Here is a 24,653-nt window from a genome sequence, read left to right as displayed (position 1 = left end):
AGACTCTAATCTGTGGGCCACCAGTGGTCTGCAAGCTTTATTCAGGTGCAAGTAGATAAATAGGCACCACTCCGGCGGGAAGGTAAACAGCGTTTCCATGCGCTGCTCTGGTTCGCCAGAAGCTGCTTAGTCATGCTGGCCACATGACCCGGAAGCTGTACGCCGGCTCCCTCGACCAGTAAAGCAAGATGAGCACCGCAACCCCAGAGTCGGCTACGACTGGACCTAATGGTCAGGGGTTCCTTTACCTTTACCTTACAGTGTGCCTGTGAAGAAGAGAAGAATCAGCAGTTTCTCCATCATTCTCTGATCCTGGTGGTCCACGCAAAAGTTGAACAGGATGGACACAACAGCCACATCCATTGCATTAAATATTCATATTGTGTTATCTTTTATTTGCTCATCTTGTTTCCGATACTGTTTTTTCTCACGTAAAATTCAACACGTAAGAAATAAAAGAAGCAATGAAAATACAACTAAAAATATACAGCATCTAGCACAGAACATTACAATTGCCACATGGAAATCCTTAAGTCTGCTAAGACCATCAGCAATTTTTCAAACAAGGTGTATCCGGGAACCACTGGTTAAAGTAAATTTGCATTAACTAGAAACAGCTATTCTCCCAAGTGCTAGTGGCTGTGTCTCAGCTAAAGGTTGAACTATACATTACACAATGCCTGGGGGCTGCTGCCTGAACAGCATTCCCCACACTGATTTCTCCGCCCGGCCATAACTTGCACCCCTTCACTAAATTGTCAACTGCTTCTAGGATAAGGGATTGGTAAACGGTGAACATGTTGGTGTTTTGAGAAAGGGTGAGAGATATTACATGAAGTGGGAGAAGGCGAACACATTTGACCCAGGAATTCCATTTGGGTGTCAGTCTTATGTGATATAATATGTAGTTCTACCATAAGTATTCTGTTCTTCAGGACCAATATGGCAGCCTCTTATGTTTATGCCAAATATGTCAAAATAATGAATCAGTCTCTCAAACACAGAGATAGAACCAAGCAGAAGTTCAGTGGAGAAAACTCATTCCAGAGATCTTTGCTTTTATGGGGTGCCTCTCGTAAGAATGTGAAAGCAGATCATAGGCTTAGATAGCTCAGTCATAACCTCACCTTTTTCTCTGATCTACTAGCTCCCAAAGCCTAGAACAGCCCAGCAATTGTATGTCTTTCTTTTAACTTAGATATATTAAGAGTTGCTTGAAAAATTGTTGACTTAACTTGGGGAGGTTTGCTATTTCAAAATATGAGAACCCTTGAATTAAAGAACATGCTTAGTGCTTTGCTGAATTAAAGCCACAGCAAATACACTGTGACTTCCTCTTTACGTCAAGAGTTTCATGATAAAATACTCCTTTTGCATTGCTATGTTAAGTTTGTAAGAACTGCTGGATAAAATTTACTTTCAATGCAATTGCCCTGCGGCTCTGGAATGACCTTCTCGAAGGACGCCAAAAACTGTCTCTCTCTCCCCAATGACATTCCAGAGGGTACAAAACTAAGCTGTTCCCCAAAGAACTTTGGAAGTCAAGATTAGTATGTTGGCCATGAGCTATAGTTTTTCTTGGTAGGCTGTGGAATGTTCTGTGGAGCTTCTCTGAAAATGAAGTGCTGTTGATTGGTGGGTTGGCTGTAGAGACTGAGTGACACCCCAGACATGCAATGGAGGCTTCCTGGCTCCTCCCCTGAGTGTAATGTTTTTCTCAATAGCTGCTTCTGCAAAATGGGGTAACACAAGGGGGACACAGAGGAATGAGGAAATCTGAAGAATTTGGTGAGGCTACCGTATGCAGGCAAAAGTATCTTTCCACTCTTGCAGTTATCTCTTTGGATACAAGCCATTCTGCTTTAGGTTTTTATGTAATTTTGAAATCCTGTTTTATTTTTTATGTAAACTGCTTTGACCTTAGGAAACGGGTTAGATAAATGTCACAACTACACAAATAATTAAAAGGGTCAGCATAGTGCTTCAAAGAGCTTTAGCAAGAGGCAAGTGGCGTCTTGTGACGACAGTGTGCTTGAACCTCAACATTACTTGACATTCAGCACTATCTTAAGATATCCTTGGATGCTAACATAAATGAAAATTATGGAAGCTTATGGGGGGGGGGAGGAGTTTCCTGCCATGTCTACCACTCCGCAGCTTCTTGCACCCCATTGGAAAAAAAGGTCAATAGCAGGCATAGGCAAACTTGGCCCTCTAGATGTTTTGGGACTACAACTCCCATCAACCCTAGCTAACAGGACCAGTGGTCAGGGATGATGGAGGTTGTAGTCCCAAAACATCTGGAGGGCCAAGTTTGCCTATGCCTGGTCAATAGCTTCCTGAGCAATGTAGCATACTGCTGGGGGATAGAAGAAGCACCTCAAATTTCCACTTAGGATCCTAAGTTATGTTGCCTTAAAGAATTTAATGGAAGAAAACATTTATTTCCCTCTTCTTTGCCCAGCAGCCCCCTAACCCTTCAAAAAAACATTTCAAGCAGTGCAGGTGGATGAAAGGTGATGGTGGGATAAGGAGCTTTCCTTTCATGCTCTTCTATAAGTTAATTTCTCTTTTTAATTTTGAATACAGGAATAAACAGTTACAGTTCTCCCCACCCCAATAACCACCATCATTCAGTGGCGTAGCATGGGTTGTCAGCACCCGGGGCAAGGCAAGTAATTTGCGCCCCCTAACCCGTGGATTTGCGCCCCCTAACCCATGGATTTGCCCTAACCCCAGATGTTGCGCCCGGTGCGGCCGGCCCCCCCTGCACCCCCCACGCTACGCCACTGCCATCATTAAAGGTATTAAACATAAAAAGTGCAGACAGTCCCTTTCCTCTTATAGAGGCAACAACTTGCCATGCATAAGGGCCATAAATGCAATTTCAGTTATATCCAATCCAAGTTCTCAAGAAACAAGATTGGGAACTATTTCTGCTGAAGCCCTGGAGAGCACTGAATAGTCAGGGTACATTACTGGGCTGGGCAACCCATATATATGGCAGTACCTCATGTCTTGTGTATCTGTTAAGGTGAATGTCTGAAATTAGGCAAATATCAACATGGTAAATGGGAACAATGCCAATTTTGAGATGGGTATATTCAAAACGCCATAGATACACCAGTGAAAGCTGACAGCCACCAATTCTTATACCCTCTTGTATCTTCACAACTATCAAACCATCTACTTTACATAGAAGCAGGTAAGAGCAGCAGAAGCCCAGAGGAAATATAGGCTTGAGGCACACATGCTAGAAAAGATTTTGTGTGATTATTTAGGCTGAAAATTACAACCGAGTCCCTCTAACAATCTCAAAGGGAATGTTTAGGCAAGGGTGTCAGAGGCTGACACTGCTGGGCATATAAGAAAGCCCACACTGTAGCAACCCCAGAACAGATTTAGAGGGAGCACAGGGAGAGGGGAGGAATGTGCAATAAGAAATACTTGCACTAACGGAACTATTTCTCTGGAAACCGCCCAACAGATTTTTGAAGGTTAGGAATGAAGCTCTGCTTTTTCAGCATTTCATTCTGGGCATTCATGAACACAGCTCCCAAAATTATAGGAAGATGCTTAAAAAGAATTCTAGGGCATAGGCCTCGTATATTCCCTGAAGTTTTACAAATCTTTTTTCCCCAGCACACATCATCACCTGGAAATGTGTATTTAATTAAATACTGTGTGCTTTTTGTTTTAAACAAACCCAAAGGGAAAATTTTTGCTCTTTTTCTTTCCATCAAGATTGTGCACAAGGTAATACGGCATGACATAATATCCTTCCTGAAATCGAAGCCGCGGCTAGGACCAGTATCCTCCAAACATCACCGGTTCCTGAAACCATATTGCAAACAACAGAGTTTGCCTAATTGCCAAGGGAATAATCTCATTCATCAAATGCTTGTTGCTGAAATATGCATTGTTCCTTTATAAATGTGATAGGATTTCCATCAACATATCCTTTACCCAAAGCTCAACAGTAACCAAGCAGAGATAATAATTTAAGCCAGCAGCCCTGTGATCCTGGATATGGGAGTAAACACCAGTGAACTCAGTGGTACTTACTTCCAAGTAAATATGCAGCAGATATAAGTGGTGAAAGTACTTATCTAGGAAAGCAGAAATCCACATATGAAACTCTGGCACTATATATTCTCATGACCGGAAGTCTGATATTGCTATTCAGCTGGCTCCCTCGGTGCAATGCAGGTGCTATGAGTGAACTGAAATGAGCCACTGTTCCCTTAAGGAACATATTTTTTCCCAGTTTCCTAAATATAAGCTGGAAGTCCATGGCAACTTGGTAGTATTCTCTCTGTTGATCTTGTATATAACTTTTTGACGGATTCATACAGACAGTTGCGTATCATCTTTCTGTGTGAAAGGCTCTAAGCATCACTTCAATTAAAAGCACAAACAGATGAACCAAAACTATACATTGGGGAGAGTGATCCTGCATCTATTCAGCCCTCATATTTTACACAGGGAGGAGGAAGAAACGGATATGCCCAAGGAGACTGCTTGCGTAGGCCTATAAACTTTCTCAAAATGAATATCGTACGTGATCTGCTTGTGAGCCCTTTGAGGACAAGGACCTATCTATTTCTGTTACTCACTCTACATTATAGAAGTGGGGTGGGCATAAATAAAAAATTCAATGAACATAAATTTTAAAGACAAACACCAGCGGTTACTCCATAGCCTTATGGGAAACATTTGGTCATACATGGCTTGTGTCTCTCCGAAAGTACTTACAGCACAAGAGCACTTAAATAATGTTTAATAGCAGATAGCAGATTTATAGTACGATCAGTACATTGTATCGACTGAGATCTAGCAGAATCCTACATGGAACAACCTGGTCCAAGCAGCAAAGAAGGTGAATGGAGCATGTATGGAATGTGGAAGTTTATGATTAAGTGGCTGGGCAGCTAAGTCCTTTTTCACACTACTTGCATGGCTGCACGTTTGCAAATGGATAACTACACTGCAGCTAAATGCTGTCATTCGGGTTATTTATTTCTTTGCTTTTTTAAACGTCAGTAGTAATGCTACGTAAACAGCACAATCAGAGCTATTGACCAAACGACTTTCAGGTAAAGAAAACTGACCGGAAGCCATTCTTTCAGCAAGGAGTTATAGTTAAGAGCCTAAGGCAGCCCAAGTGACTCACCTTGTTGAATTTTAGTCAGGAGCTGATGGCGCGCTAGGATCCTACTTATCCTGTACGGAGAAGAGCGTCTTGCAGCCTGATCAAAACGCAAGCACATCTCTTGGCCTTCTGTTGACACGGCATTCACACAGTAGCAGCCTGAAGTGCTGGGCACCTGCCTCAACATCTCTGCCTTCACGTTTTTCAAAAGGAAAAACAACAACTCTTAAATCCCAGATCTAAACCGGAGCACTGAGAGTAGAGAGGCAAGAAGTTGGAAAGCACAAGCGTTTTTTAAAAAGAGAGAGAAAGAGAGAAAGGAGGAGTGCCAAAAGCTACAATTCAGGATTCCAGCTTTCCTCACATGATCGGAAAGGGCCAATCAGTCAGAGAAAAGAATGTGAAAGTACACAGCGTGCCTCGCAGAGGAAAGTGAAGGCTATTCAAGCAGTTGCAGCCCCACATAAACGCTGGAAGCGAAGAGCCTTGGAGCTGACTAAGCAACGATGAGCCATGATAGGAAAGTTTAAAGAAAGGAGAAAGAGGGAGAGATTTCACGTTGCAACCATCTGAAGCGCGCAGGAGCCCCGATTTTTTTCTCTGCCTCACGGACTCAGGTCTAAGATGCCCTCTTCTCTCTACTGAGGATACGAGAACTTCCTTCCTTCGCACCGGAGTTTGTTTTAAACTGTGGGATACAGAGTTCTGGAACTTTTTCTTAAAACTATCGAGAAGCAGAGTAAAGGAAACTCTTTAGCGGCACAAGTAGCAGGGGGAGAAAAAGTGAAGCTGAACAATCCCTTTAAGCTTTTAAAGCATTCTAACAAAGGACAGATTCATATCACTGCTCTTTTCTAACAAAGGGTGAGGGTGATTCTCCCTCCATCCCCAATCACTCCTGCAATGACTCATGCGGGGCTTTGTCTTATAAGAAAGACGCTTCTGGTTACTATGAGTACAAAAGCCCTCAAGAATTTGGTCTTGTCATCCAATTGAATCTAAATAGTCCAGGAAGCCTTTGCACATTTGAATCCTTTTTTTAAAAAAATAAATATTTTCAGTACTGAAATGGACCCACTGTAAAGAGTTATCCAGCATCCCAACAATGTGTACTCATGTCGCCAGTTTTGAGTTTGTCCACTGTCTTTTCATGCTAAGCCAGGGAGATCTATTTATTGAGCATTTATCCTGATATCCTTGCAGAACACTAACATGGAGCCAGCTTTAATCGTTCTGATTTGCTTGCACATTTTCCCATTAACAATTTCTTCATTTCATACTTCTCAGTGCATTTTCCCCATCGCTTTCCTAATCACAAAAGGGTGCATCTTTTTAAAGGAGGTTTTGGTGCACTAAGGTGCAAAGCATTTGATCCACTTTAATTTTGCAAACCTAAATTTCCCATTGTGTGCTCCCTCCCACAAAATACTGACAGCCTGATATAGCACCCTTTAACCTAACATGCATTTGAGGAGCCATTTCTTAATTTTTTAAAAATCATATATTTATATGGTGGTAGTGTTGCTAAATCAGGCTGAGACTCCAGCCTGGGTCTCAGGTCACCAGTCAAAGCCCACTGGACTAAGCAATCATCCATTTAGTTTTATAAAACACAATGTTTACTTTATTCTGCAGAGGACTCTGATGTAATGTTTTCATTTGTATGAGAAATTTTCAGTGTGTGGCTATTCTTAAAAAAGCAAAATATATACACACAGGAAAACAGGAAACTGCCTTATACTCAGCCAGACCATTGGTTCATTTAGCTCAGTACTGTCTATGCTGACTAGCAGCTTCTCTTTAGGATTTCTGACAGGGTTGTCTCCCAGCCCCAATAATAATAATGATGATCGTGATAATTTTATTATTTATATTCCACCCATCTGGCTGGGTTTCCCCAGCCACTCTGGGTGGCTTACAGCATAAATGAAAGCATAATAAAACATCAAACATTTAAAAAATACAACATATTATATAGACTATAAATAAACCAATAAATCAACAGAAACTAATAATCATCATTCAGGTAGGTAGCCGTGTTGGTCTGACGCAGTCGATATATATATATATTTGTCCAGTAACACCTTAGAGACCAACTAAGTTTGTTCTTGGTATAAGCTTTCATGTGCATGTAGAATGGTTTCTTTAAAGTTTAGGTTTCATTATTGTTTCCCAAGATGTGTATGTCTTTAAGGGCCAGAGCAAATACAGTGGTGCCTCGCAAGACGAATGCCTCGCAACATGAAAAACGCGCAAGACGAAAGGGTTTTTCGGTTTTTGCGTCGCTTCGCAAGACGATTTTCCCTATGGGCTTGCTTCGCAAGACGAAAACGTCTTGCGAGTTTGTTCGCTTTTTTCCTAAAGCCGCTTGAAGAGGCGCAGTTGCGACGGACCGTGCTTCGCAAGACGAAAAACATCGCAAGACGAAGAGACTCGCGGAACGAATTAATTTCGTCTTGCGAGGCACCACTGTAACATGACCTAGTTTTACAGCTGTGAAGCAGTATAGCAGGTGCTGTTAAGTTATGTTAATTAAGCTGTTGGGTATAGTATATAAAGAGCAGCCTGTAGCTCTCTCAGTACCCTGGTGGATGGGTCACACTTATTGATATAATGTAATTTAGTGTAAAAGGAGTTTTTGTTTTTGTTATTTGTTATTAAACCAAGCAAAAGTTACTTTTGCGTTTCTTGAATGTGTGGTCTCCGCAGCACGCCTTCTGCTGCCCAACTAATCTGCAAAAAGCCAACAGTGCATGCACACTTCTTCAGATACAAGAAGTGTGCATGCACACGAAAGCTTATACCAAGAACAAACTTAGTTTGTCTCTAAGGTGCTACTGGACAATTTTTTTTATTTTTTTATATGATCATCATCATCATCATTTTGCAGTTACAAGCAAATTAAAATAACCACCAACCCCAACCCAACAAAAGCAAAGCAGAGGAACCAAAATTAAAACCATTTAAAACATTTTAAAACATTTTAGCCGGTTGCCCCAACCCAAGAGTTGTTCCAGCAATGTCCCTCTGGCCTCCCAGCAGCCTCTTTTGGCTGTTCAGGGTGAGTCTGGGCCTCACCCTCTAGGACAGGTGGAAATGGGCCTTGCAGCAGGAGCACTCACAGGGATTGAGACAGGGACCTCCTGGATGCAAAGCAGATAATCCACTGCTGAGCTGCAACCCTTCTCCACCTAAAGACTACATGGAACCCACTTATAGGATATAAATTCGCCACAGAGCCGTAGAGCTTCAGAATAATGACCTCTGGGAGGAGCAGAGAGAAGAACACCATGGTGCTGTTCCACTTTCTTCCCAAAGCTGGGAAAGTACTCTGGAGGACTCTAGGACCCTGTCAGAGCCCTCATGCCTCCTTCCCAAAGGCCAGTGCCTCACTTTCCTGGCCGTGGGAAGGCAGCAGGAGGGCTACAAGGCTGCATCAAATGTTGCCAAGGGCCACAAAAAAACCTCTTGAGGGCCACATGCGGCCCTTGGGCCACATGTTGGACTACCCAGTTCTAGACCAATAAATTGATGAATTTATTGAAATCATTATATTCTATAATAATCAATAATAATATTTGAAATGAATATAGAGTTGAAACTTTAACATTTACATCTTACGTTTGGCTTCTTCATGACAGGCGAAGAAGGATGGTGTTTGTTTCACGAAGCTGTCAAGCAGCTGTGCTGTGATTTGGATACTGAGTGACACTAGTACTTATTGCCAGTACCAGGATTGTTATGTACTGAAGTTCTCATCCTGGGCCAGCAGGGGGATATCTATAGTTATGCAAATGAAGGATCGAAAGTGACGTTCAGTGATTGGATAGTTTGTATGTAAATGAAGGATCGAAAGTGACGTTCAGTGATTGGATAGTTTTAGAAAGTTGCAACAGTTACGATTGTTCTGGAGCTCTATATAAGCAGGCTGACTGAGCTCCTCATTTCAGTTCTGTTCCAGCTTACAAATAAAGAGCTGCTTTGGAAGAATCGCTGTGTCGTCTGATATGTTCGCCCACTACTTAAGAAGGATGTTCCTCCTAGGTTCACAGAACTACTTAAATCAAGATTTTAAGGCTTGGGAACAGCATCCCTGCTCTCCTTCCAGAAACCAAAGGATGCACTAAGAGTAGAAGAAGGGAACTGAGAGGCAGAACCTTCACCAACCTCCTTTTTGGCAATGGAAAGGGCATTTGTAGCACACAGGCTAGAAATATTTTCAACAAACAATAAAAATGTTTATTTCCTGAAAATGGAAGTGCCGCCAAGTTCTGAACATATTAATTATCACTGATTTTAAGTAGGTTTTATTCTAAATAGCAGTGTAATCCTATGCTGCCCTACTCCACTACTTGGCGAAAGTTCCCACACTCTCTAGAGCAGGGATGTCCAATCAGTAGATTGCGATCTACTGGTAGATCCCTGGCTGATCCTGGTATCCTTATCATGTACAAAAAGTTACTCTGGGCAATCCACCCACCCAACGCACGGTTCTCCCCTCCAATGACAATAGGTAGATCACTGCCAGTTTTTTCATACTGGGAGTAGATCGCAGTCTCTTGGGAGTTGGACATGCCTGCTCTAGAGAGAAGACAAGGCTAAGAACAGCCCCTTCTGTTTAGCAGGTATCAGAACAGCTCTGTCCCTCTAGTGGTGGTTCAAGTCCGTGGCACCAGTGGGAAACTGGGATGGAGGATGCTAAGTTATCTTGAGAGGCACCAAGACAGGGTTTCTTCGGAATAGGATGCTGTTATGGCACAGTTCTTTTCTTGCAGTCTTGGGGTTAATGCGGGACACAGGGTCGGGGCAAAGTCATTGCTTACTTTAATAATTTTACTCACTATGTTTATAGTTTTAAAGGGAGTTTACCATAAAATGAAAAAACGAGGCGCTTATTTGATACAAAAGGGCCGCCACATTAGATTAGAATGATCTCCAGTTGCCTTTCTGCCCTATGGTTTTATGAAAACCAAGTGGAACCAAAAACGTGATTCACATGATCTCCCCATGACCACTTATGAGATGGAAATAGTATGGATGGGATTCACCTAACGAATCCCGAGAACAGAAACCCTGAACAAGGACTTCTGCTTGTGCAATAGGGCTTCCCCCGCTCTTCCCCGTGTGCCCCCTTGCCCCCTAAATTGGCTTAGGGATGGGGAGAATCCCCAGAACAGCATACAGGCACGGGAGAGGGGGATCGTTCCGTCTGGCAAGCTGAAATGTTGGTGCTAATGGAACATTCATCTTAGCATGGTGTTCACTTCCTCCCATAGCTGTCAACATTTCCCTTTTTAAAAGGGAAATTCCCTTATTCCAAATAGGATTCCTCACAAGAAAAGGGAAAATTGACACTATGCTTCCTCCCTATGAGATTTAGGCACTTGTATGCACTTGTATGCATGCATGTTGTGTGTGGTTTAGCAGAGAGGCATGCAACTGTTTCTGCATACATAAAGGCCATTATTGCTCAGGGAAGCATCTCATAGCACCAGAGTACACATGTTAACTCAGATGTAAGTCCCAGTGAGCAATAAGCCAGTGTGTGGCACTGGTTAATGTTGGACTAGAACCTGAGAGACCCACTCAACTCTGAAACTGACTTGGTGATCATGGGCCAGATGGTCACTTTTCCCTCAGCTTAACCTACCTCACAAGGATAAAATGGGAAGCAGAGAAAATCATGCATGCTATCCTGAGCTTCTTGGAGAAAAGGCAAGATGGAAATATAATAATACTCCTAGATAAGTGGGTATAGGACAACCCAATTTAGTGTTCATATGGAAGTTTAAATGGTTAGATGACTTTTCTTCAAATGTGCCAGTTATATCAAAACATTTCACACATTGTACTAATATGTCCCATGCTATAAAACTAGCAGCAGGATCGAGCAGTCACTGTATTATTATTTATAAGACATTAATACCAAAACAATATGACTAGACAGGAAAGGCAGCAATTGTTTGATGCACGTTACACCTTGCAAATACCAACTCATTACAGAAGTGTTATTTTTTTAATTTACTGGAATCTACCTATTTCTACAAAGCACCTTAGGCTACATATCTATTGCATAGAAGATGCTACATTAGTTGTCATGATTATATTACAGAGTTAATTAATGCCTCAGAGCGTATTCACAGTTTTATGTAGTTGGACTTCTGCTTAAAACACTGATAGCATCAAAGGCTTCAATGAAATGCTAAAATTACTTCTCATCTATTTACTGTGCACATTTAAGAAGGCTCCTGAGTCTGGTGATAGCTGACAGACCTCTGTTCGGTTCCTAACTTTGGGAGTGGACCACAGACTGAATCATTTCAGACTTTATTGCGTCAGTGTTTCTCTTTACGATGTTCATTCATAGGGTGTGAAGTGCAATAGCTCTTCTAAAGAAGCCACAACAAACTCCTGTGATGGAAGGTGGCAACTCAGATGGCTTGTTCTAACCTCCCCCAAGAAGTAAATTACAACCCACAACATTAAAGCATCTTGTTACAATAAAACTCTAAAGGAATTCCGACTCCATGTTTAGGCTGGTGCTCACAAAACTGTCTGGTGAAGTAACGCTAATGCAGTTTAGTGCAATGGCATTGTTCAAGAAGAACGTTGAAGTCAGACTTCTGTGAGTGGTGAATTCTGGAAGTCTCCCAAAACTGGGGAAGTGTGAAGTAGCTATAGTAGGTCTGCAAGGCATTACAAAAGAACAGTGTGGTGCAAGCAGTATACAAATGGAGACCGGCATGTGAGCAGTATGGCGGCTCCAGTGGAAAGTACTACAAGACAGAAGGACTAAGGAATATTTCTTAGCTGCACCCAAGAGCGTATATAAGAGTTTGTTACAGGATGAAGAAGCAGAGAATATATAAACCCCAGCAAGCATGGCCAGTGACCAGGGATGATGGGAGTTGTAGTTCAGCAACATCTGGAGGGCCAAAGGGTCCCCAACACTGTGGTGCACCAGCTCTATGGCATCAGGAAGCGGTGGGCTATCTCCTTCGCTGGAGGGATATAAGCAGAGGCCGGATAACAATCTGTTATGGCTGCTGAATATCTGCAATATTCCTGCACTCAGTTGGCCTACATGAGCTCCCAAGGTCCTGGTCCAACTCTAAAATTGTATGATTTTATTATTCTATGTATCTCTTGGGGAAAGAGCAGCAGGAAAAGCTACAAAAGGAACAGAGCTTTCTATTTTTCACAAGGAAATAAAGATGTTTCTCCCCCCCAGACCTGGATTTTAATGGTGAGTGAGAGGCTTTATAAAGGATTTCAATCCAAGAAAGAGGTGGAAAGAAACAGCACGATCAAACTCTTTCAAAAAACCAAACTTTGAAATCCAGAGAGATACTGATGTGTCTTAGAGGTGAGACAGCTGCTGTATGTAAACTGTCTGACAATTTCTTGTAAAAAAGAATACTCCTGTGCAAGCGGATTTTTACATGTAAAAGTAAAGCTCAAAGACACCCACGCACAATCCTCAGCTCAGCAGAATGATGTATCCGCTTCCCCCCTCCATTTTGAACATCAGGGGGATTATTTGCCTGCATTTTAAGAACTGTAGGTTTAAGGGGATAACGATGCTATAAAATATTTCTTTTGATATTAAAAGCATTAATGGACCTTATGCTGACATGTCAGTTTGGCACAAATAAATGCTGTTTATAGGCTCGGGGAGAAGGAATGACAGCAGTGACAATGTCTTCCTATCACACAGCCTGAAGATCAACATTATATCCAAGCAAGTAATATTCCTCTCTCTCTCTCTCCCGTGTGTGTGTGTGTGTGGAGAGAGAGAGAGAGAGAGAGGGAGGGAGAGAGTATAATGTTTGTGTAAACATTGACCTTCTAATAAGGCCATACAATTAAATTGCACAGCAATCATATGCATGATTACTCAGAATTAAGTCCCACTTGGTTCAACAATCCTACACATATCCTACTAGTTCCATTAAGTTCAATAAGATGTATTTCTTTGTGAGCAAAGGATACAGTCACTGCAAGAGGTTTCTTTTGTAGGTATGATATAGAAAAAATTACATGAAATTTCTAGGCATCTATCCTCTCCACAAAACTACTGTGATTCATAGATTACACCTGGCAGTAAAAAATTCAGGTAGCTATAGTTCTTGCTACTCCATAGCCATTTTATGTAGATTTCTTCACTGCAACATGCCTAAAAGAGACCAGGAGCAGTCCTTCCTTCAAAGATGCATTTATAATGAATATTATGTCATCAGCCAACCCTACCCCAAACAAGCCACTATTATCCTGGTGGTTAATTACCCACATGGTTCCAAGAATCCCATTCATAGCAATTGTGAGAAACAGAGGCTGAAGATAACTCATTTCCAGATTCTGTGTGTGAAGAAGCACCACAGTCCAACTGGGATGCAATAGATGTGTTTAAATAAATGTTTTTATTTCAGTTTTTATAAAAAGACCAAATAACAGCGCATTATAGAACAGCCATCCCATTCATATCAAGGATACAAGCTATTTTGCCAGCAAAAATGTTCTGCAAATCATGTTGCAGGAGGAGATGCGACAGTCATTATTTTCACCAGAGGGTTCAAATGTAACAAACCCCACACTATTATAACGGTGGGGGAGAAAGACATAGATCACTTCTGGACTTTCTACGGTTACCCACTGATTGATTTTTATGTGATAAAGTAATAATGAGAACTGAACGCCTCTTGGCATTGACTTGACTGCTGACAGTTGAAGATGTCATATTTGAAGTGATGCAGCAATAGGGGGTTGCTGCCAGTTACTGTTTCTAGCCAAACAGATGTTTCACTTTAGGTTCTTAAGGGGTCACAAGATTAAGGGCAGAGTAAGTGGATGAGCAAATGAGCAGGAGAAAAAAGATGGGGAGGCACAAATGGAAAACACCAGAAAGCCGAAAAGAAAGAGGTGGGAGGGGGAGAGATGAAGCCACAAAATGATGCTCAAAAGCTGAAACTGTGTTGGAAGATAGAAAACAGCCAACATTTCCACGTGAGCCAAATATACACATCACAGAGATTCAGTCAAAGCACACTGCCTCAAAATCCAAATTTCATTGAATCAACACAGTAAATGGAATCTCTTTGCCTCTGCAGAAAGATGGGTAACTACAAAGTTGACCATCCAAAGTCTGAGATAAGATGATGAACCTGATTTAGTTTAGTGCAAACTGAGAAGCCCAAGCCACTTCATTTTTGCATAGTTGAGAGATGTATGCTATCAGTCTCTAAGGTCAGCTTCAAAACTAAACCCAGCACAATCCACACTGACAGTGCCAGCTTCGAAAGCTCTGAAGGGGCATCTGGGTCTCTGAGATGCTTTAGCAGTATATGAGAAGATAAAGGATGGCAGACAGGTGAAAGGTGCCGATATAATTGCAGTTTGCCACTCATCTGCTCCCAGAAGGCAACTGCTATTTGCCACAGGCAAAGTTATGACCTGGTTTCATTCTGTAAGAATTTACATATAGCATGCAAGCATCCAGGCCCATAAGATTATTCAAGATACAGAAACAGCCTCCCATAATCTGCCTTTTTTAAAAAAAAAAAATGCTATGTACATATGGCTAATGACAAAAATAGTTCAGAGAACTAATCTGCATGATAAAATAAATATGGTGTTGTATCAAGTGTACAGTGTAAATGGTAAAAACTGAATATGTGAACATCTGACAGGCAACATCTTTGTATCATTTACAGAAACTAAATATTTCCATTTTCCCAAAACAGAAAAGCATGCATTGATGGAAGTTTATTCTGTGTCAGATGACTCTCTTGTTTTGCTCATTTGCCGGCTGATTTATCCTAAGAACATAATATTAGGACATTCAACTGAAGTATTCTTTGTACAAAAAAAAAAAGTATTGCTCTGGCTTTCTGCCACTGGAAAACATTACTCCAAGGGTCTAAGTCTTTAGAAGAAGCTGCTATGAGTGGGATCTCTTCATTATAGTTTACTGCAGTGACCTAGAATCCAAATGTAGATGTTCAAATCTGTCCAAGCCGGGAATTTGTTCCAGTCATTTAATAATCCCTCTGAATTTGTTAGCTTCCATGAAACACTACAACAGAAGGATTAGTGCATACTTCTTAGCTTGATAACATTTGCTCTGCCCCTACAGCAGCAGCACTCTGTCGTTTGAAGATATTTACTTCATGTACGTGCATAAAAGCCAAGTTGTTGTTCCAGAGTGAGCTTTGCTTAAGCCCTTTACCAACCACAGATCCATTATTTCATTTGTTTTCTATTTAAATCAGTTTTCTCCGCCTTCTAACCTTTACTATGCCAAGTTTATCTAATTTGAGGAGGAATAGAACCTGAGAATCTGAATGTATAACCAAAGAAAATAATAAAAGTCCAGTTAGATCATTTGACAGTATATCCAGGGGTCAGCAACCTTTTTCAGCCGTGGGCCGGTCCACCATCCCTCAGACCTTGTGGTGGGCTGGACTATATTTTTTTGGGGGGTGGGTATTGAACAAATTAGGGACGCGGGTGGCGCTGTGGGTTAAACCACAGAGCCTAGGACTTGCCGATGAGAAGGTCGGCGGTTCGAATCCCACGTCAAAGTGCAAGTAGATAAATAGGTACTGCTCCGGCGGGAAGGTAAACGGCGTTTCCGTGCGCTGCTTTGGTTCGCCAGAAGCAGCTTAGTCATGCTGGCCACATGACCCGGAAGCTGTACGCCGGCTCCCTCGGCCAATAAAGCGAGATGAGCGCCGCAACCCCAGAGTCGGTCACGACTGGACCTAATGGTCAGGGGTCCCTTTACCTTTAATGAACAAATTCCCATGCCCCACAAATAACCCAGGGATGCATTTTAAATAAAAGCACACATTCTACACATGTAAAAACACACTGATTCCCGGACAGTCCGTGGGCCAAATTGAGAAGGTGACTGGGCCGCATCCGGCCCCCGGGCCTTAGGTTGCCTACCCCTGGTATATCCTCTAATCCAGGGATGTGGAATCTGCAGCCCTTGAAATGCAGATGGACTACAACCACCATCATCTCTGACTATTGGCCATGCTGTCTGAGTCTGATTCAAAATTGGGTTTCCCCACTTTTTTGTCCCCGAAAAGGCCAATTAGAAGGGAAACTTGAAGCTTTCGGGCTCTATACAAAAGGCTCTAAAGCTAAAATTATAAATAAGGAGTCATCTACTGGCCCTCAAAGTTGTCAGTCAACAGCTAGAGGACCAAACACCCCATCATGCTCTTCTTGTGGGTTCCATACTTTCTACATGTAAGTGGTTGAGGGAATGCAATTGCAGTTAAACGGTATATAAATAATTGTGGAAATAAAAAAAGAAAACAAATAATGGGCTAGTAAGTAAGAAGCAAACACACATAGCTGTCAACTTACAGATTTGAAAATAAGGGACCAGCAGCCAAAATAAGGGATTTTAGTCAACCAGTTAAAAGGGACCAGATAATTTTGGAGAGCAGCGTCGGTTTTTAGCCCTTCGTTTCCAGAGGTTGCTGCTCAAGACACCAGCTGATGAAACACTGCAATTAAATAACTACAAGCAGCAACCACTTTTCACACAAAACAAAGTCCAAGCTACGAAGATGCTGCTGCAGTTCTGTATCTTTTCTCTCGTGCTCCATCTGCAGCTCTCAATTCCATCTGGTGGGGCGGGAGGAAGGGGGGGGGGGAATAGTGCCCGAAGTAAACCCACAGATCAGACGATCTATGCTAGTCTACCACTACAAATCTATGGGAGAAGCGCTTGCGGTCCTTCCCTTGTAGCCCTTGGAAGACCTGCCCGCACCTCCGCCTCCTCCTCTTCCTCCTCTCTCTGAACTGCTTTCTCTATGGTTGCCCTCGCTCTCCTCACAAGGCTCCTCATCAATTCATAGACCATGCCAGGCTGCTCATCTCATTTGGGTCCTTCAGCGGCACAGCCGCAGTACGGCCTAGTGGGAGCAGGAGCGGCGGTGACGGGCAGAGGGGAGGCCCCAGGCAGAGACGCTCAGTTCTGCGACCGCGAGGAGGATGGTGGCGGAAGGGCCCGAGGCTCAGACCAGTCCTGGCGGGGAGGGGTTCCCGGGGGCCGAGGCTGGTGAGAGGAGACCGGAAGGGGGCAGGCCGGGCAGCCAAGCAACACAGTTGGCGCCTCTCTCCTCCCTGGCCGGCAGGAAGGGAGGGAGAGGAGCTGCTTCCTTTGAAACCTGGGAAATTTAAGGGACATCCATCAATAAGGGACAGCAGCGGGACATGGCGCTGGGATAAGGGACTGTCCCTCCAAATAAGGGACGCTTGACAGCTATGCAAACACACACAAAAACATTACTGATAAATACTTTTTCCATTTCTCACACTTCAGATCTCCCACTTGCAATATATAAAAATACAGTGTTCAGAACTGGCAGTCAGCCCAAATTCTAAGCCTTTTAGGAGCCCAGAACATACAAAAAGCACTGACTTGGCTACCCCAATACAGACAAAAGGAGCAAAAAGCTCCTACCACAAGAGGATGTGAGTTTTTTTGTGTATTATTATTGTTTCTGCATGGGCAGCAGGATGGAGATAAGAGGATGGTTTAAGACATGAATTCTGCCACCAAAAAACCAATTTCCTTGTCATTGCTGGTTTATGTTTCCCCCCAAAACTCTCCTAACACCTTCTGTTTCTTGTACTTTCTTGTTCCATTTCTGCTCCCATGCAGAGACAGAGGAAGCTGTTCTGGGGACATGTTGTCTCTCTGTCACTTGGGCAGGGATTTCTACAGACGGAGATTATTTTAAATGCCAGAGGGGGAAAAGAAGAGAGAAAACAGCTGCTGAAAAGACTCAGTTCATTACATCTGAAGTCTCATCTCTGTAGTCATTCACACACACCAACACAGACAGTACAAAGCAGGGCTGATTAATGGACATCTCTGGGCATTTCTTCTTTTGGTTTGAGTGACACTATCCATCACCCAAGGCACCTTTTTCTAAAGTTGCAGCCTCACATCTTGCATTTTGATATAGGCAGCTCCAAACTTGAATTAGAGAACATTGTTGGGAAGTGAGGGCTGCAAGATATTTGTTAAAGAAGGTTTGTGAACAGTTCGCAGACCTGTCAGCATCCATCTGTTTGAATCTATTAACTGGCACATTCCCAGCTGTGACCTTCCCAATATCCAAAATAGAGGATGCTTTTGCCTTGCTCCAAACCATATAATTCTAGAATTGATTTAATTATGTGGCATGGCAGAAATCTTTTTTAGAATAGCTCACAATAGCTCACTGAACTTCCCCAATACTCTGAATTCCTCACTGCAATCCAGATTGCAAGGAAATTATGTGGTACACCAGTCATAAGAACAAGATGGTAACATGAATGGATAATCTGTTGGAAAAATGCATGGAGCACAATGGAAGATCTAGCAAAGAGATTTAATTTACACACCATATTTTACAGTGCTCTGAGGCACAGTGCAGACTCAACCATAGTTAACCCTGAGCCTTGTTATAATCCCAAACATGTGGACAATGTTTCCTGTGAAACCATAGTTTAGCTTAGCCTGCCTGCGTAGTGTAAACATGGAAACACACGCAATATCTGCTTGTCACCACATAAGCGAAGAGGATAGTTGTAAAACAAAGTGCGAACTGAGAATATCAGTCTAACATACACAAAATATAGAGGTTGAAGATACAAGGTTGAAGATACAAGGATGCTCTGGGAATTTGGAGGTCCCTAACTCTGGGTTAAACCACAGAGCCTAGGACTTGCCGATCAGAAGGTCAGCGGTTCGAATCCCCGCGACGGGGTGAGCTCCCGTTGCTCAGTCCCTGCTCCTGCCAACCTAGCAGTTCGAAAACACATTAAAGTGCAAGTAGATAAATAGGTACCGCTCCGACGGGAAGGTAAACGGCGTTTCCGTGCACTGCTCTGGTTCGCCAGAAGCAGCTTAGTCATGTTGGCTGCATGACCCAGAGGGTGTACGCCGGCTCCTTTGGCCAATAAAGCGAGATGAGTGCCGCAACCGCAGAGTCGGCCATGACTGGACCTAATGGTCAGGGGTCCCTTTACCTTTACCTTTAACTCTATCTAACTCATGCAAGACCCCTACTCTTTTGCAAGCTGAGTTGCACCCAAATCTCCAATAGCTTTAAATATAGGAAACATAAAATACTGTATAGACGAGTAGAAAAAAGTAGTTAAGCTAAGCACAAACACAACACCACTGTATGAAACCTTTGGGCAAGAGGCTGAAATGCATGAGACATGGGTCACAATTCAGTGATATAGCAAATACTATAAATACTTTAAAAGTTCCAAATTCAATCCCTGTTGTTTCAAGGTTGGTTGGTTTTTAAGATAGCAGATGATGGAAATGATCTCTGTATGAGACCCTGGAAAGATTCTGCCAGTCAGAGTAGACAATACTGGCCTAAACGGAAAAATAGTCTGTCTGAATAAGACAGTTTCTTCTGTGCCAATATTAGACCTAAAGGTGTGAGCTGCTTATTTTGGGTAAGTAAACATCTCCAGAACATGTTGTAAGGAGCAATTGTTTTGTAGTTTAGAAGTCAAATGCAAGCAAATATAACTATTCTGAATAAGGAAAGTATGTTTGAGATAGGAGAACAAATGTGAACAGTGTGTATATGTATCCTGGACTGAAAATATAGTAACATATGCTACATTCAATATAATTAGTAAGAAATTTTGGTATGAAAAACATCATGAGTATTGTTCAAAACCAGACAACCACAATCCCTTTTGCACTACTACACATTCCCACCACCTTATATTTAGCTTCCAGATGTCAAGGAAAGCATATCTGAGATAATAATTCTATATATGCTTTCATTTTTGCTCCTAAAAATAATAATAACCTGAGATCCCAAGCAGACTTGCTTGGAAATCATTTCTATCAATAAGGCTTCCAAGTTAATGCATCTAGATTTGCAACTTAAGTCAACCATCAATTCCTAGTGGCATTTTTCTTTTCTTTTGTTATTAAATTTGTATCTCATCTTTCCTCCAATGGGCTCAAGGTGACAATCTCAGTATGGTGGTACCTTGGGTTAAGAACTTAATTCGTTCTGGAGGTCCGTTCTTAACCTGAAACTGTTCTTAACCTGAGGTACCACTTTAGCAAATGGGGCCTCCAGCTGCCGCCGCACCACCACCGCACGATTTCTGTTCTCATCATGAAGCAAAGTTCTTAACCCGAGGTACTATTTCTGGGTTAGCGGAGTCTGTAACCTGAAGCATTTTTAACCTGAAGCACCTAACTCGAGGTACCACTGTACTCCTTCTTTCCAGTGTGGTATAGTGGTTAAGAGCAGTGTGGTATAGTGGTTAAGAGCAGTAGACTCGGTTCCCTGCTCCTCCACATGCAGCTGCTGGGTGACCTTGGGCTAGTCACACTTCTCTGAAGTCTCTCAGCCCCACTCACCTCACAGAGTGTTTGTTGTGGGGGAGGAAGGGAAAGGAGAATGTTAGCCGCTTTGAGACTCCTTCGGGTAGTGATAAAGCGGGATATCAAATCCAAACTCTTCTTCTTCTTCTTCCATATCTTCACAATAACCCTGTGTTTGGCTGAGAGTTACACTAAGGGGTTGGTAACTAGCCTAAGATCACCCAATGAGCTTAATGGATGAGTGGAAACTTGAACCAGTGGTGTGCTGTCATTGGACTAGGGCAGGCATAGGCAAACTCGGCCCTCCTGCTGTTTTGGGACTATAACTCCCATCATCCCTAGCTAACAGGACCAGTGGTCAGGGATGATGGGAACTGTAGTCTCAAAACAACTGGAGGGCCAAGTTTGCCTATGCCTGGACTAGGGGGACTCGGCTAGTCCCACATGACACACTGGCGCCTCCTTCTCAAAGCCTGGGAAACTTCTGTCCAGCTTAGGGAGGGAGGCGCGATGCTCTGGTGGGTCCAGGAGCCCTCCTGCCACCTTCCCAAAGCCTGCCCAGCTTTGGGAATGAGGTAGGGAAACTCCAGCATCCTGTCAGAGTCCTGGCACTTCCTGCATACACACTATACCTTTAAAGCACATTTGAAGCACACCTCCTTCCTCGAAGAATTCTGGGTACTGTAATCTGTTAAGGGGTCGCTGGGAATTGTAAGTCTATGAGGGATAAAGTACAGTGCCCAGAATTCTTTGAGGGGAAGAAGGAGCTTAGAATGAGCTTTAAAGGTACAGTACACTTCACTCTGCATTGCCCAGTTCACACATACACTGTTCCTCATTTTAATGCATTCGGCTCTTCCTTAACTTCTTTGGAACCCTCCTCTGTTTCTCAGTATCTTTGCTGGAATGTAGATATGAGAAGCGGGTACAATTCCTTTTAGCAAGAGCTTGTCACGTCATGTATGTAAGTATCCATGGCATGTTATTAATCACTGACCTTTTGGCGATCACCACAATTCTTATAGGACCGAACCTCCCACAGAAATTCTCTGGCCGTCCGCATGAAAGGACTAATGATAAGTAATCTTTTTCTTCCCAGAAGTACCAGAGATTATATAATGAGACTCTTTCAGAAGACTTCTCTTTGACAAAGAGGGTCTCTTTTTTTCCATTGCCGAGACAAGGATTTCACACATTAAAATAACCATTGAAGTTAATCAGAACTAGTAGCCCTTCTAATTCCCCAGCCAACCAAGAGGAAAACAGATCATAATATCCTTGCTTTGCTTCTTGGAAACATGTGGCTGTAATTGACTGTGGTATGTAGGAGGCGATATACACAAAGTTCATGATGATAAATAGCATGTTTTGGGTACACAGAGTTTCCACATCCTTTTTTTAAAAAATGGGCTCTACTGTGAAATATTCAGTTTATATGTGGATTGTTTAATTAATACTGGGTTATCTGAATTGGCAGAAAAAGCTTAGATATGAAACAGATATCAAAATAATAGTGTTCCTATTAGTTGAAATCAAAGCAAATACATGTAACACTGTCAATTTGTCATGAATGCATTGCACTAAATGTATATATAAACTCTACTGATTATATTTTTTGCAAATTAATGATTTCCTGTACATTAGCTCTATGTAAGATTTTTCTGTTGAGTTATAAAACTATTGTATTTTAAAATTCTTTTGGAAGCTGCCCAGAGTGGCTGGGGAAACCCAGCCAGATGGGCGGGGTATAAATAATAAATTATATTATATTATATGTATTATGTTCATTCCTATTGGAATAGCGTCTCACTAGTTGGAAATGCCAATGGAAATCTATTGGTCTAATAACTCCTTTACGAATACTATTATTCTAATTCATTAAATATTCTATTTAGAAGAATGCTATCTCACAATTCATTGACAGTCTTGTCATAGCAGTAGAAATCAACTGTATGTCGTGCCATACCAATCAGAAACTGTTTTAAACACCCCACATCTGTACTCTAGGAATAGCAAATATCAACAGTGTTAACACCATTTCAAAAGCAACTAACGTGATCAGGATAACCACAGGAGGTTCCTTTGCCCAAGCAAGAGTATCTTGGAAGCTGGAACACAAAAAAGAGTCTGTTCCACAAAGATAGTCGCATTCCTGATTAGGTGGTTTAAAAACCTGGTCTGGGTAGAATTCAGAAGATCTCTTGTAACCTAATCACACTCATACCAAATAGAGCCCTACTGACTTCCTAGCGCACTGATGTCACAGCAATTCATAATACATGTTTTGTTCCAGTGCTTCACTGCTTTCAATGCCAGTTTTTGTCTTTATCAGAAACCAGCCTAATAAAATTTGGGAGCGTCTGATTATAGATAAAATCACATTCCAATCAATTAAAAGTAGCATCCAATCCAAAGTATGAGGATTTATTGAGGAAATAGCTTCTGTTCTTAACTGTAGCTGATGCCCAAGATGGGTTCTCAAAGCCTAGCTAGACTTTTTCGATCCTTATTTATTGGTGCTTTCTAAATTTGATTGTATTTACTTGAAATCATAGAATTGTATGATCTAGTCCAACCCCCAGCAATGCAGGAATCTCAGCTAAAGCATGACAGATGACCATTCAACCTCTGCTTAAAAACCTCCAAGGAAGGAGAGTCCCCCCGAAGGGAGACAGTTCCACTGTTGAACAGCTCTTATTGTCAAAAAGTTTTTTCCTGATGCAAGCACTCTGCTGATAAAATTATTAACGTCTCTTGGTTTCTGAACATGGAAGACCCCTCCAAAGCACCGTAGGGTAAGATACACATGCCAATGGCCTTTGGAGAGAGACACTTTGTTTATATGCTAAAAGTCTCTGAGCCAAGATAGGCAAGCTGCAGTGCTTTTAGAGGAGAGCATAAATATAGTGGGCAGAATGGAAACCTGATGAAATGGATAACTAGTGGGACACAGTTATCTTTGAATACAAACTTTACAGGAAGGACAGGAAATCTATGCTTGCAGGTGCCATAAGAAAGCTGCAGAGATAGTGCAGAATAGTGTGCACCCCGGAAATGATCTCTTTCAGCTTTTGCCTTCTGGAAGAAGGTTGTTGTTTAGTCGTTTAGTCATCTCCGACTCTTCGTGACCCCGTGGACCAGAGAACACCAGGCACTCCTGTCTTCCACTGCCTCCCGCAGTTTGGTCAAACTCATGCTGGTAGCTTCGAGAACACTGTCCAACCATCTCGTCCTCTGTCGTCCCCTTCGCCTTGTGCCCTCAATCTTTCCCAACATCAGGGTCTTTTCCAGGGAGTCTTCTCTTCTCAAAGTATTGGAGCCTCAGCTTCAGGATCTGTCCTCCCAGTGAGCACTTTTCCCCTTAAGAATGGAGAGGTTTGATCTTCTTGCAGTCCATGGGACTCTCAAGAGTCTCCTCCAGCACCATAATTCCAAAGCATCAATTCTTCGGCAATCAGCCTTCTTTATGGTCCAGGGTACAGGGTTATAAAGACTAGGACTAGCCGCCTGAGAAACAGTTTCTATTCAAATGCGATTTTGGTTTTAAACGCAGTGTAAGGTAGTCTCTATGGGAGTATATTGTATTTAATTATGGGGTATCAGAGTTTTTAGGGGGCTAACCAGGCTGGGATAGCTGGGATAGCAGGCTTATTGGTTTCTGAATGTCTGATGTAGATTTTCAATTTCATCGTTCTGTATGGGACAATGACAGTAAAGTATATTATATCGTATCATATCGTAGAAAGCATTTCCTGGAGGTACAGTACTGTTGCTCTGTACATTGAAGAGAATACGAGTCCAGCAAACTAGACATTCCAAAAGATTCATCCAGGCCCCAAGAGTAATTTGGTACTGGGGATATACTCTCATCCACCTGAGCAAACTGCACAGGATGATCTTGAGCCAGAGAATGAAATCAAGGAAACACCCAAAGGAGGAAGTGTTATAGTAGCGAGTGAGTTCAATAACTCTCGAACAAATATGAGATACAAGCATGTTCCAGTCACGGTGACAAAGAGATAACTTTTCTAGATGTCCTAAATGACTATGCTCTAGAAAAGTTGGTCGTGAAATGGACCAGGGGGGCAGTAACCCTGGGCTTAATCTTAAGTGAAGTCCAAGACC

At 42.3% G+C, this 24,653-nt stretch overlaps 1 protein-coding gene across 6 annotated transcripts in view; it reads right to left on the bottom strand.

Moving 5' to 3' along the window:
* The window catches only part of STARD13 (StAR related lipid transfer domain containing 13), a 220,872-nt gene that overhangs the window by 108,255 nt on the left and 87,964 nt on the right, over positions 1-24,653 (bottom strand). Inside the window, exon 1 of one of the 6 annotated variants that reach the window (XR_014546986.1) lies at positions 5,174-5,555. The exons of 4 other annotated variants lie outside the window; for them this stretch is intronic. Coding sequence is in view for 1 of the 2 variants with exons in the window: in XM_083609003.1 (XP_083465129.1) it covers positions 5,174-5,339 (166 nt within the window). In the remaining variant the exon portion in view is untranslated. Of the gene's footprint in view, positions 1-5,173; positions 5,556-24,653 lie in introns of those variants that run through there. One more of the 6 variants, XM_083609003.1, reaches the window with a different exon arrangement.

This window comes from Podarcis filfolensis (genome assembly GCF_964270895.1).
Source record: "Podarcis filfolensis genome assembly, chromosome: 4".
Taxonomy (NCBI): domain Eukaryota; kingdom Metazoa; phylum Chordata; class Lepidosauria; order Squamata; family Lacertidae; genus Podarcis; species Podarcis filfolensis.
Note: the sequence above shows the minus strand (reverse complement) of the source record. Positions and strands in the feature narration are given on the sequence as shown.